We start from the raw sequence: 13977 nt of genomic DNA, 5'->3' as shown, positions 1-13977 counted from the left end.
TTTCTGAAAAATCAGGATATATTCTTGATAACAATCTGGAACTCCCTGGATCATATTTATAGAGTTAGTATTATCCTTGGTTGACTGACAGGGCCTTTTAGGAGTCCAATAAGAGTTAGTGGAATAACAGTTTTGTTGACAAAACAAAGACGTTAGAGATATAGTTCTTGTTTCCCAATTGATATAGGGGTTCTGTCGAGTTAACCAGGGCTTGCTACAATCATGATGTGATTTGGTGAGGCTATAAGATCAAAGGCCACATGTTCTTGGTGCCCCCCAAATGTCAAACAAAGGTTAGGAGTTGAAGCCACCACAGGACCTGAGGTTAACGGAGAGCCATCCACCGTGTGTACCTGCTCAGGAGTTTCTTTAGGAATACGGGGAATTCCTTTATTCATAGCTCAGGTCTCATCCAAATAGATTCCACTGGCTCCACAATCTATGAGCGCCAGGAGATGTTCTTCTTTATTCTGTGAACTTTGTAAATTGACCAAGAGGATAAACAGGGTGGACATACTTTCTCTGGAGGAACATATTGATGGTACTTCAGCTCCTCCCGTCTCCTTCCTCCTTACAGGGGACGGGAGCTGGCGATTCCCACAGGTCTTGAGGGACGTACCAGACAACTACGAATCAGATGGCCAGCCTTACCACAATACAGACAAAGTCCCTTTCGTCTTCGATCCTCCCTTTCTTATTCCGTCAAAGGACCACGAACAAGATCGATCTGCGTGGGTTCTTCAGGGGGAGATGGAGTGGCTTCGGATGGAACATATTCCGGTCGTTGACTGCTAGTACGAAAAGTACAAGACTGGTATGGAGCTCGCGTTCTACGTCTCTCCTTCTTGCGCTCTCAAAGTCTATATTCGGTGTTCATAACTTGATCCATTAATTCCTTCAAGGAACAAGCTGGAGAAGAATGTACAAGCTCATCTTTAATTTCTTCACACAGGCCTTGGCGGAATAGGGTTATAAACGTGCGTTCCACCCAAGAGGTTTCAGCTGCCAGCTGTTTGAAACGAGTTATATACTGCAGAACATCCCGATTGCCCTGCTGAATGTCACATAAGGCTTCTTCAGCTGCTGCTTCTACCCCTGGCCTCTCAAACATCTGTTTGAAAAGAGTCAGGAAAGCGGGATAATTAGCCAGGACTGGATCTTCTGCAGAAACCAGAGGAGTCGCCCAAGCAAGCGCAGGACCAGACAAGGCGCTGATCAGATAGCCCACCGTAGCCTTATCCGAGGAAAACTGGAGTGGTCGAAAGGCAAAGAAAACCGTCATGGCATCCAAAAATTCCTTTATTTTTAGAAGATCTCCAGAATATCGAGGAGTAGCGGCAGATACAGGTGGTATGTCCATTGATCGGGAAGACAAGACCTGTTGTAGTGCAGTGTTCTCCGCTCGTTGTGGGACAGTCTGCAGCAAGGCTTGAGCGTTTTCTGCCGCCGCTCCCTGTGGATCTTCTATGGCGGTCTCGCAATGCAGAGTCTTTTGGCGTTGCAATCTGGTACGAACTGCGCTTGACTTCTCACCTCTGGATACAGGGTTGGCGAATGCACCCGGTCTTCTACAGGTTCTGGATAATCCCAGATAAGGGCGACCCTTTCTAGTAGCCACGGTGCCGCTGTACAGGAAACGCCAAAGCAGACTGTACCCTCTAGAAGGAGTCGCAGAGGGAAAAAACCCGGTGTCAAGGCACGGCGTTACAACTGCTCTCTTAGCCACTCTACTCCGCTAAGCACCACTGCACTCTGACAGTACTCTGTGCTACTCAACACTGGGGAAAAACCTCAAACAGGAACTCCTGAAGAGAAGAAGAAAAAACAGGACTTGACAATAGGAACAAAATAGGCAAAAATATTCCAAGGCAAAAAAACAGGAACAAAGAACAGAAGCGAAGAGCACAACCACAAGGAAGTGTTCGCAACGCAAGGTAGAGCAAGACTGACTGACTTATATACTGAAAAAGGGGAAGAGACATCACAGGAAAGGGAAAGAGCATCATCTTGAATTGGGAAAAGGCCTATAGACAGGAATAGGAAAAAGAAAGCAGTATATAAGAAAAGAGAGCATGCTGGGACACAAACAGGAAGAAGACAAGATGAACACAAGAAAGGACAAAGGCAAGAAGGAAAAAGACCAGAGAAAAACCCACCACCAACAGAAAAGAAGAAAAAATGTCTATAGGTAAGTGTAACATGACCAGGAGCGTAATACACGCTTCCCAGGACGCGCTACCAAAAAACGCAGGGAACGGATCTCCGAGTGTCGGTAGCGCGTTCCTGCCGCAACGGCAGAAAGAGACGCTGTGTCAAGGCGCAGCGTTACAACTGCTCTCTGAGCCACTCTACTCCGCTTAGCACCACTGCACTCTGACAGTATTCCACTCTATGCCATTGCACTCTATGGCACTATAATCTACTCTATGCTACTGCACTCTATTCCACTTGGCTCTACTCTGCACTCTACGCCACTGCGCACTATGATACTTGACCCTACTCTGCACCACTGCCCTCTGCATCACTTAACTCTACACCACTCCATTCTGCACCACTCTACTCCACACCATTGCACTCTACTATGTACCACTCTATGCCAGAGCATTCTATGACACTGCATTGCTTGCTGCTGAATTCAATTCTACTGTACTCTATGCCAATATACTCTGCAATGCTCTACACTAACACAGTCTACACAGGTTGACTCTACGACACTCCGGTTTATGCCACTATGGTGACTCCACCCTGTGCCACTCCAATATGTGCCACATTCCAACACTCTACTATACTCTTTGCCATTACACTCTACGACACTCCACGCCACTCTCCACTGTGCCACTAACTTTTATCCCTGCTGAATAGCAGCCACGCTGGTGAATAACATGGCTATCATACATTGGCAAAGCCAATAGCTCTTGCATATGCGAAGACCTATTGCTTTGCCAGTGCTTGTTTAAATTATAACCTTTAATTACCAAATGCTGCACGTTATACAAAAGGAAATATTTAAATCCTAATAATTCCCTCCTAGAGAGTCCTCAGATCTAAGTGACGGTATATTTCAATGTTACCCAGTTTTGAGCACTATTACCAGAATAATGGTCACTTCTGCCTATTGCCCCACACCACCACAATAGGATCGCTGTTAAATCCTCAATGACCACATCGCCATCCTAATATGTTTTAAAATGTACAATTTGCAATTCATTTGACCATAATTTCTTTAGGGGCAGAGGAGCACTGTAAGTATTTAAGTCTGGTATTGTTTTCTACTTTACTGTAGGAAGGTGATCGGATATTTAGAAACACGATTGCGGCTCTTTGGTACATAAACAAATCATGACTTCATAAAAACTTGGATGCATATACATTTTACACTCTGGGCTGGCCCAGTGTCCAGATTGTTGCCCAGAGAAACTAGCTAGCTGTTCTGAGCTAATATTTATGGTTTAATTTTGATAATTATTCGTACTAATATAGCTCTGTCCATGCCCCTTGCGAGACAGATTATTTTGCCATAACTGGTTATGCAGTCAGATGCAGTGTTATGCTTTTTATCACGAATCCGGCTATACTCCATTTAGTATTTATTTTTATTTTGAAGGGCACATCTTCCTGAGCCTGGACTACTAAATTGGCATAAAAAGGCGTTGTTGTTAACTATTATAAACTATAAAATCGAGGGGAATAGGAAGAAGCTGTGCCCAGCGCCATTTTTTGTTACTGCTATACAAATGAATGGAATGGAGGATGTGTAATTACTTTGGCCGAGAACTTTGGGGCCTATTGATGTTTTTTTCACAGAGTGCCTGGAGACTGCAGCATGTGGAACATATGAGCTTCTCAAAATCAACCAGGTCTGAGAAACATCCCTATGAGAGCTTTTGCGGGCAATAGGCAGAGCTATATTTGAGGATGCACCAAATGCTTGCAGCCAGTGCATTCATGGACCAATGAGATGGAGGAGATTTGGATACTGACATATGACCACAGAGGGGAATCGTGGAAGAGAACGTGGACGGAAAAGAAGCTGGAGAGGAGGCATGCGTAGAGCCTACGAGTAGTTATGTAGTGGGGGTGTCGTGGTGCAGTTATAAAGCCAATTATGTGATGGTTGGTGCTTTGAAGTGGGGTGAGCACCTCTTTACAAATTATTAGACAATCTCTTCTCTTAAACTTTCACCTACAAATTATTGATTTCAGGGGTGTTAATCTAAATACTTTAGTGGACGCAGAGCAAGGCTATAGGGCAATATGATCGCAAACAAAAGTCCAGGACTGAAAACATTTTCCTTTATGACCTGGAGCGAGGTGGTCACCCTATTCTGATCCGATGTTGGTGTCTATGAAATGGTGGTTGTGTCGTGATAGGGAAAATTGTGCTATAAAGAAGGTGGTGATTGGGAGATTGACTGGTGGTGTCTGTTGAAACAAGTCCAGCTGTATTAGTACAGAGTATGTTGGAAGATAGTAGTTCATTATGGTGCTGATTTTGAAGTGGATTTGTGGATTGTGGCACTGTGTAGGTATCAGTAGAAATATAGCGTTAAGTGATGGGCATGTGGAGTTTTTGGGCGCTTATGTAGGCGAGTACCGCAGACCTCATTTACGTTTGGCAGCAGAGGGAGGGTCGAGAGGGAGGAGTTGGTGAAGAGGTAAGAGGTAGGAGGGATAACAGGAAAAGGAAGGTACAGAGGGGGGTGTAGGATACTGGACTTTTTTGCAGATGCCCCCCTCCCACACACTTTTTTCTTCCATTTGAAGTGCTGGATGCTGGTTTTCGACTCTTGACAGTGCACTGAAGCCTGCTAAACAGGATCCAGTGCCATTGTTCTTTCCCCTAAAAACAACCTACTCAATTGTGAAACAATTGGCAGGACTTTAGCACCCCTTTAAGCCCCTAGTAATTATTGCCCCTGGTACCTAGGGCATGGGTACTAAAGGGGGTACCTAAGGGGTTGCAACATAAATTGTACCACCCTAGTTGCCCCCCATACAAATTGCACCCAGCCTGCTATTGCAGACTGCGTGTCAATGTGCAAGCAGTTAGTGAAAACATGACCCATCCCAAAGTCTCTGCATCAACTATATGTAACTCACCCCTACAGCAAGCCTTGAGAGCCCTAAGGCAGGATGCATTATAATACATGTAAGAGCATGTCTGCGTGAGCAGATAGGCCCCTGTGATGTTGAGTTCTGTTGCTATATATTGCAAGTGGACTGGGAAGTCTCTCAAAGATATGTATTGGCCACTGGTTATAAGTTACCAGCGAAATAATGTCTACAGTGAAACCTATGATGTTTGGTATCAAACAACTCGTCTTAATAAACCTAGATTGATGCAAGTCTTAGATTTCTTACGACATGCAACCATAGGGCACTTTAGAGTTGCCCTCTGAAACATACTAGCCCTCTAGTGTGGTGGGTGACTGGTATCGACCAGCCTGCCACCACAGACATGTTTCTGACCCCTGAAGGTGAGAACCTGTGCTCTCAGAGGCCAGAAACAATGCCTGTTCTGGTGGAAGGTGTTATCACTTCCTCCAGCAGGATGGCTAGTGAATCTGCATACCAAGGCCAGGGACTTCAGAGTCCTTGCTGCCTTTGATATGTGACCCTGCTTTCCCAGACCTCAGAGATGCAACTCCTGCCCTGAGGCCCATTTGGCACCAGGACAGGTGGGAAATTAGTTATGCATGTAGACGTGGTGCACTACCAGGCTAGTAACACCCCTAAGGTGGGTAGTCTGATGTGCTCCACGAAAGGAGGGTTCCACAATTGTGTTCTTAGTGGAACTAGGGATTTGGCACAGGGTTATGCCCACTTCCCACAGGAAGTGGTCATATAGGGTATGTAGTCACCCCAAGGATAAGTAGCCCAATGGCTACTACTCCACACTCCCCTGAACACCCCTAAATTGAGTATTTAGGTGCCCCCCTGACACTGGAACAACAGATGTATCTGGCTAAAAAAGAAGAGGACAAATAAGAGCAGAGGAAACAAGAACTATGAACTGCTGATGGACTTTGGCACAAAACCTTGCCTGCCTACCTGTTCCTGTCCTTACAATTGTGACAACATGACTCGTCAGCTAAAAGCCTTGGAAGATGCCCTGCACTTCGCCAAGCCGTAAGTATCTCCCTTGGAGTGGAGGAGACTTTCCTGCAGGGACCAGCTGCAGCGTCCGACTCACCGTTCTGCTGGCCACCTTGTCCACTCATCAGCCACCCAGGTAAGAAGACATCAGGACCCACCAAGCCATCCTGCACTGATGCCAAATGTGCCAAACCACTTAGAGCAACCAAAGCTTGTTTGAGGCCCAAAATGTTCTCCAACATCACATCCATAGACCAGCTTTTGAGGGACGTCACCATCGCAGAGGACATCACCAAGAGTAGTCCAGCTGCCCTGTTTCCCCCCCCTTCTTGCAGGTCCACCCAAGCACTGTGGGAGCCTTGACACAGGGGCACCAACGAAAAAGACCTGCTGCAACAGAGCTTCATGGCCCGGGTCCACGACAACCACCAGTGTTAGCTTGCTCCCAGAACCCCCACTGACTGAACTCCACCTGTTGGGAGCTACTGGACTTGTCCCCAAGTTCCCCTTTGCTGTCTCTATCTAGGAAGCCCCCCTCGCCTCCAACTGTTCAGTGCAAAAAGCACCCGACACAACCAGAACCACTGCATCCGGACGTCCCAAGGCAGGTAAAATGGTACTGCTGGTGCTTTTCGTGACCTTGGTTCCCCCTACCATTGGAGGACCCTTTGAGCTGCCTGCAAGAACCCCCTTGCAGTAAAAATACTTTCAAGTCTTTATTGCGTAACAGCGCTTTTGAGTAAAAGTCTTACTTGCTAAAATCGACCAACTGCAACAGTACTTATCTTCTTTGAAGTTTTTCTGGTGTTGAAACATTATATAGAAGTGTCAATATTTTTCTACTCATTGATCTCTAGTTTCTTCTTGAGTCTGTCTTATTTACTCAGTGTGTTCAACAAATACTTAGCACTATCCTCTGATAAGTTCGCCCACACTACCACAAACGAGAGCTTTTGGGATTATTACTTTAACCTCTGTAAACCATTACGGTTCGTCTGTACTATCTGCATAGTGTACCCCTACATTCAGTACACTACACAGATAGCCAGCTTCCAACAGAAAGATAGAACAAGTATGTAAAAAAAGATCTCCTATGGGGCAAACCTGCACCCTTTTTAAAAAGAGGAGGGTGAAAAGAAATAAGGGGGAACAGTTCAAGCAAGGTTCTCCAACCTTTTCTGTAATAAGAGCTACTTACGTTCAATAGAAATCATCCTGAGCTCCTAATATTATTAGTATTGCAATTCTGACCACATCAGTCAGCACTATTTTGGTGGTCACCGTATGCAACATTACTAGCAGTGGTCATCTCGGTCACTCAGGCAGGGTTGCCAACAGTAAAGCAAAGAAGGCTTTATCAGTTTGAAAGCCTCTATATGGGTAATAAACAATAGCCATACCTACAGTGCCCCCATTCCCAAGTCAATAATGTTAGTAATAAATCTTCTCAAAGCTGCTTGATCATAGATTTAAATATAATTTTGAAATTCAATATTTTTCCTTCAAACCTTAGCTTATGAGTTCTGAAATTACAAATGTTTTCATCTTGAATACGAGTTTTTTTTTATTTCATTATACATATCTCAATTCAACCAAGCAAAAGCTTCTATTTAGTGACCAGGCTGCACACATGAGAGCTACTTATAGGTAGCTGGAGAGCTACTTGTTGGAGAAGCCTAGGTTAAAGAGTGGTCCCCCTTTAAAGAAAAGAAAAACAATACCTACAAGAAAATCCTTTCCACTAAGACCAACATGTTCCGGTTTCGTTATGTCAGCATGATAAAAGCCATTTTTGGTGAATTTTTTTTTTTTGAAAGTCCAGACGAAAAAAACATTTTTGTTGAAAAATCCGTTGAAAAGGTCTGATGAAAATGATTTATTGAAGCACATTTCTTCAGGTTGTTGTTTGGTGATAATCACATACATACATTATTATTAAATTAGCATATTGACTTATGTCAGAATGCTCAGTGCTAAATAAAATGTCACTTCATTAAGATGAGACCATATGGTTTGTATCTCAGGCAGTTGGCCTTTGTCCTGACTAAATGCATACCTTTTGGGATTACCCTCTTAAATGCCTGTTATCACTTGCATTTTTTGTTCTAGGTATCAATAGGTGAATGGGGGAATCAACACTAAAAAACAGTGGGTGACACTCTCCAAATGTAGGTGAGTTGGCAGGCATGTATGTAGGTTTTGCGCACCAGGGGACATATTTATCAGTGTTTACCCATTCTGTGTCTATTGAAAAATATTTTAGTACATCTGGCCCCAAATAACGAGTCAGAAGAGTTTGTTGTTGTTGCAGCTTTGCACTTGTAATGTATCTCAACGTCAGGTGTGTGATACCTCTGGCGAGCAGTGTTAGTGTCCTCAAATAGTAATTATTCTGTTATAATACACGGGATTCTCCAATACCTGCATGAACACGTCTATTACCTCTTCATAAACGGCAGCTTGTGTAGCACCCAGTTGCCGATTATAAAGAAAAAACGTGTGAACTCGACTACTGAGAGTAGTTACAGACGAGTTCAAGGTCACAGAGCATAATTGAAGCAGCTGTTTAAAGCAATTAAAACAACATTGCTTTTCTTTTTTCTGTTTTTTTTTGCTTACAATGGCAAACAAAATGAACATGTTTATTTTCTACACTTCTTAGAGAAAAGCTAGAAACTCTGCATGTTGCTACACATTTGAGCTAGTGCAGTTTAAAAAAACTGACTTGTATTGAACTGTTTCTGATATCTATTTTCAGCAAATAACTATTCTGTTTAATTTTTCACTAGAGCTTTCATTTTTATTCTTCTTGTTTGCAAACATACTCACTCTCATATGAAATAGCTACGCATCGATGTTTTAAGTGGTTTGTGGGAAAGGTGATGGTGTGACCATGTACTACATGGGATAAAGTACCCTCGACATATTTTATAAGGATATTGCAAGTCACCTTGAAGTTCCATAACCTTATAAAGGAATTCGGCCTTCCGCCTCATTTCTCTGTATGGTTACGGAACTCCTCGGTGACTTGAAATATCCTTATAAAGTATGGCAGGGGGTACCTAATCCCTTATACAATCACATGCCCCCAAGTAAATTGTAACCCATTCCTGATATTTTCATCCTTTATTTTTTTCAAATGATTGACTCTCCAGCTTCAAGAGGAAGGAATCAAATGCAAACCAGTGCCTTTAAAGAAAAAAATCCTCCTCACTCCTGTCCTCTTCACGCACTCATACGCCTCGAGGGAACATCTCCCCTGGGGCATCGCCGCGAGTATGAGCACTGGTCGATTGACTAACCAGTGATTTCATTCTCGTGGATAGGCTGGTTTTTGGACCCAAAGTGTCTGACGGATGCTTGACTCACCGTGGTTGGTCTGTACTTTCAAAGCTTGTGTCAGTCCTGAGGTCTTAAGGGTTATCTCACTTAGACATTGCTTTTCACTATGTAGAAACGAACCTTGCTTTCAAAATTGCATGCATCGACACCACTGCCATTTGTGTCTGTGATTTTGTTTCCAGGTTGAACTTTGTCAAAAACGTGTTTTTGAAAGGTCTACTTGCCTTGGATATGCAATCATTTTAAGACAATGTTGTGTAATATAGCGCTTCTAAGGGTGTTCTGAAGGATTTTTTTAAACTAATATTATGTTTTAGCAATGGAAATCTTCCTGTCATTCGCTGGCCGCATCTGCGTGGTAATTGTGACTTTTGCAACAGCTTTTGCTGCATAAATTCTTATTTAATTTTATCAGAAAGATCCTGCACAATATATCGGCGCATAAAACAGTGTCCCTGTTCTCTGCAGTGCCACCGTACATAGAAATATCTGTGCCAGCTATGCCATTGTGCATTGAATCGGCCTACAAGAGATAAACCTGCCAAAAAACATTTGTATGCTTTTTCAGCTTAACTGGATTCGAGTAGAGTGAAAATGATGTCGCTATTTTAAAAAAAATCTCACTGTACTGAGAAAATCTTAATGGAACTATAGGCAGGGACACTGGAATTTTGTAAAGCGTGAAATTGAAAACCTCTGCAAAACTTCGCCGGTGGGAAAAAAATTGCACACCCTTAATTTTTTGCACAGACTGCAGTTCAAGTTTGGGTAAGCTTTGAAGAAGGATTAAGTCATGAAGGCGGAAAGTCTGGAAAGGCCATTATGCATGGACAAAAAAGGGAACCACAGAGTTTCAAAACAGGATGGTTGAAGGAGTGCTTGTAATCAGGAGGGATAGAGGAAAACGGGGGACTGAAGGGAATTGACCCAAGGAAAAGGGGAACAGTGATACATGAAGCTTACTATTCAAGCTAATGCGACGAGGCAAGGGCACCGCTGATGTTGCAATGATTGTAAACAGGGGGTGTAAGGTTAATTTGCGCAAGGTGACGGTGTTAATTCAGAAGGGAATGGAGGGAAGTAAAGAAGTGCTAGGATGAGTGTTTCAGGTAGTGAAGCCTTGGCAGTGTGTAAGATCTGTGTAGTACGTGCCTTTTTTGTGGACTATGAAATGTTTAAGTGTGGGAAATAGGTGACCTTGTGGGGTCATAGGCCTCGTTCTTTTAGGGTGATATTACACTTGTGTGAAATTACCTCACAAACTCGGTAGTGAAATAATGTTAAATTTTTATGGGTAAAAACAAAATATTTCAAATTTAGCTGCACCAAACATGAAGAAGTATCAGTTATCACTGTATTATCAGCCAGTCAGACCTGTGGATATTGCAATGATGTGGTGATACGGCAACTTTGAAAAAGCAACCACTACGGTATCAGTAATCCTCCTGGCATCATTGTAGTAGGCCACTTGCAACGCATTCTTCTGAAACAGTTTACAATTGGTCAAGGAAATTCTCGTGATAGAGATAGTGCAGTGTATTTCTCGTAAAGATGTGGTAATACTGCACCCCTGAAAAAAAAGACAGTGCAATATCAGTAATCACTATCAAAATCAGTTACCACATCATTTTAGAGAGGCACTTTAAAAGCGCCATACTGCAGGAATTTAGCATTGATAAAAGGGAAATTTTAATGACAGTGCAGTGTAAGAAAGCCGTGGGAGAAGAGTGGAACAGCATTTGCTGGAACAGCGTAATGTTCTAGGTGGGGAAAGTGGTTGAGTGTGAAATATAGAGTAAGAAGTACTTCTGACGTTAAAGAAGTGGGAGTTAAAAGTAGTTTTCATAGGTGAAGCAGAAGAAGGAGTGATATGTTAATGATATTACCTTTTGGAGAAATGATAGGAATCCAGGTGGTGGTAGGTTGAGGTATGATGTGAGTTGCAACATACGAAGCAGCGGCTGAGCGGATAGTGATGGATTGTAGAGGTTACTATTAGATATAGTAAGGGGAACTTCAATTAAGCGGCAGAGAGGACCAAATTACACAACAGAGTTGACTGAATTATGCAAGAAAAGGCAAATTATGCAGCATAATGTGGAATAATTTGTGATAGTATTACTACATCAATTTGTCATTTTTACACGTGATAAAACTGTCTGGGAAAAGGTTTTTTATTATTAGTACCAGTCAACCTTTGCAAAGGATCTTCCAGTGCCCAGGAAGACATGTAGCTGTGTTTTCTAGTAACTTTTGATCCGTTTGAACTAGAAACAATGTTTTTATTAAAATCTGCTGCGTACGTAGCAGATGATGGATTATGTGTCAGATGCAGCAAATACATAATTATGCGGCAAACGCTGCAGCCACAGAATGGCTTAATTCCAATGGCCCTGGATATAGTACATGAGACACTCGTGAATAGCCTGGGCTGAGTAGGGTAGGTTTGAGTTTTACTGTTCGATATAGTAAAGAATGGGTTGTGCTGTATGGTTGGAGTTAGTACAGGAAAGTATTAATAGTCCTGAATTAGTGGAAGGTTAGTGTGCACTATTGGTATATGCCATAAGAGAATGGTTAATGACTGGGCAATCAAATAATTGCAAACTGCTGTATTTGATTAGAATTAATACAGGTTTTGACGGTAAGGATTGGGTAGAGAAAAGTGGAAACCGGTAATGCATCCTGATACTTTAACCTCCCCCAGTCTTTTTTCCTTCTGTATGCTATTAATTACATGTACCCGCGAAAAACCAGAACAGTGGAACTGCAGGATGTGTTGTACTTAAGCAGTGGCTTCATGTTGTGTGACACCTTCGAAGAGTCCTTGGTTTTTAGCAATCCGTTCTTTATAAAATTGGATTTCTAAACACACACATATAGTGTTTTCGCTCTCCATTTACGTCTCGGAACGCTTGATGCTGCTGGCTGAAGTGTCACAGATGCCATTGGTCCAATTGACCTTTGTGTATAATGAAATCATTGTGAATACTGTATCTTTGTGGAAAGAGACATAGTTTTATGAGCTTTTTAAGAATGTAAAAGTAAATATATTGCACCGGTATTCTGAGGCCCACAAGGGCAGGCATCCAGCTGTCGAAGGTTGGTAGTACATGCCTCGGTTATTGGAATGAACGAGATTTGGATTGTACAACTCTGCAGTTTGGCACGAAGAGAAGGAGACTAAAGGCGTGTGTGTTTTGGCGCTAGACACCACTTAGTATTATGCCCTAAAATGTATAACAAGGTTCATGTTAGTAATATATAATATCAACAATAAGTGCTGCCAGGAGTCTGTGTGATTTTGGACATTTTCTGTGCTGCCTGTTTCGTCACCTCGCTTTATAGGCTGGGTATTGCATCTCTGAGCTTCTCTTTAAAATATGAGCCTAAAAGTGGTAAAATGCACATCACTGTTAAATAAAATACCCAAGAGTAATTGAAGGTGTGCCAGGGAACACGAGGCCTAACATCTATCCCCAAGACGATGCGTCCCTTTCTGCTTTGGGTTTCGCAATCTGTCGTCGCCCGGTCCGGCTGCGCTGTATTGTTAAACGCTGCCTGCTCTCTAAATATAGCCCTTTCTCTTCTCAGAAGAGCGTCTTTTAATAGCGCCCGACGGCAGGCGACGGCGGCCGTGGCTCGCGCGCGGGCTCTGCTTTGGGGGCCGCCCGGGCTGTCCACGGCTGCCGCTTCCTGTCTGACGTCACTGCACGCGCACAGATACAACTCGGCGCTCACGCGCAGCTGGAATCGGACAACTTGTTGCGCCTTGTTCTGGTGTCTGCGACGGTCAGGGCGGGCATCCTCCGCCCTTGGGACTCCGGGGGGCGGTGCAGCCCCCGCCCTGGGGCGCCCGAGGTGTGGATCCTGGAAAATCAAGTCGAAACTATCCTTCCGCAACTCTTGGCGGATGCCATGCATTCTTGCTAAACTTCGTGCAGGAGCCGTCTTCGTCAGGATTTTTCCGGTCTGTCTTCTTTCCCTGCGAGGCGTGCCGTCTGCGCCACGGAACCATGGACAACAAGAAAGGTACAGTGGTGGTTGCAGCAAGATATGCATGCGCCTTTCAGCAGACACCACGCGGACTCCCTTGTTAGCCGGGATTAGTTCACCGACCTTCCTTTTAACTTTCCTCTCTGGTTCTTGTCGGTTTGTTGTAGTGTACTCTAAATTCAGGACTGCAAGTACAAGCGCGCAATCAAGAAAGAAAACCGGCTAGGATTGAATGGGGGTACCCCAGGTCTGCCATGTGTGCAACTTGAGATCGTTTCCGCATTCCCTGTCACCTTTGATGCAGCGTTTCCCATTGTCATGTAACAGCCCAGTGTACTCTGGGAGTAGTAGTCTCGCTTCCCTTCCGTAGAATAACTTTGGTTAAATTGCAGTGTTTAGAAAAAGAAAGCCTGAATTGTAACTGTTTACATGCTGACTTAAAGCCACGTGGCTACCCTATGCAGAAGCTTTCTGACGTGTCTTTTGTACTTCTAGTTATATTTTTTAAGCATCGTATGCAGTTTCATATATAATCCGCGGGAA

General features: G+C 43.6%; 1 protein-coding gene across 4 annotated transcripts in view; it reads left to right on the top strand.

Moving 5' to 3' along the window:
- Window positions 1-13977, top strand: part of MAP2K3 (mitogen-activated protein kinase kinase 3) — a 285373-nt gene that overhangs the window by 111037 nt on the left and 160359 nt on the right. Inside the window, exon 1 of one of the 4 annotated variants that reach the window (XM_069210036.1) lies at window positions 13051-13470. The exons of 2 other annotated variants lie outside the window; for them this stretch is intronic. In XM_069210036.1, coding sequence (XP_069066137.1) covers window positions 13455-13470 — 16 coding nt within the window. In that variant the 5' untranslated portion in view covers window positions 13051-13454. Of the gene's footprint in view, window positions 1-13050; window positions 13471-13977 lie in introns of those variants that run through there. One more of the 4 variants, XM_069210037.1, reaches the window with a different exon arrangement.

Source organism: Pleurodeles waltl, chromosome 10, assembly GCF_031143425.1.
Source record: "Pleurodeles waltl isolate 20211129_DDA chromosome 10, aPleWal1.hap1.20221129, whole genome shotgun sequence".
Classification (NCBI taxonomy): domain Eukaryota; kingdom Metazoa; phylum Chordata; class Amphibia; order Caudata; family Salamandridae; genus Pleurodeles; species Pleurodeles waltl.
Note: the sequence above shows the minus strand (reverse complement) of the source record. Positions and strands in the feature narration are given on the sequence as shown.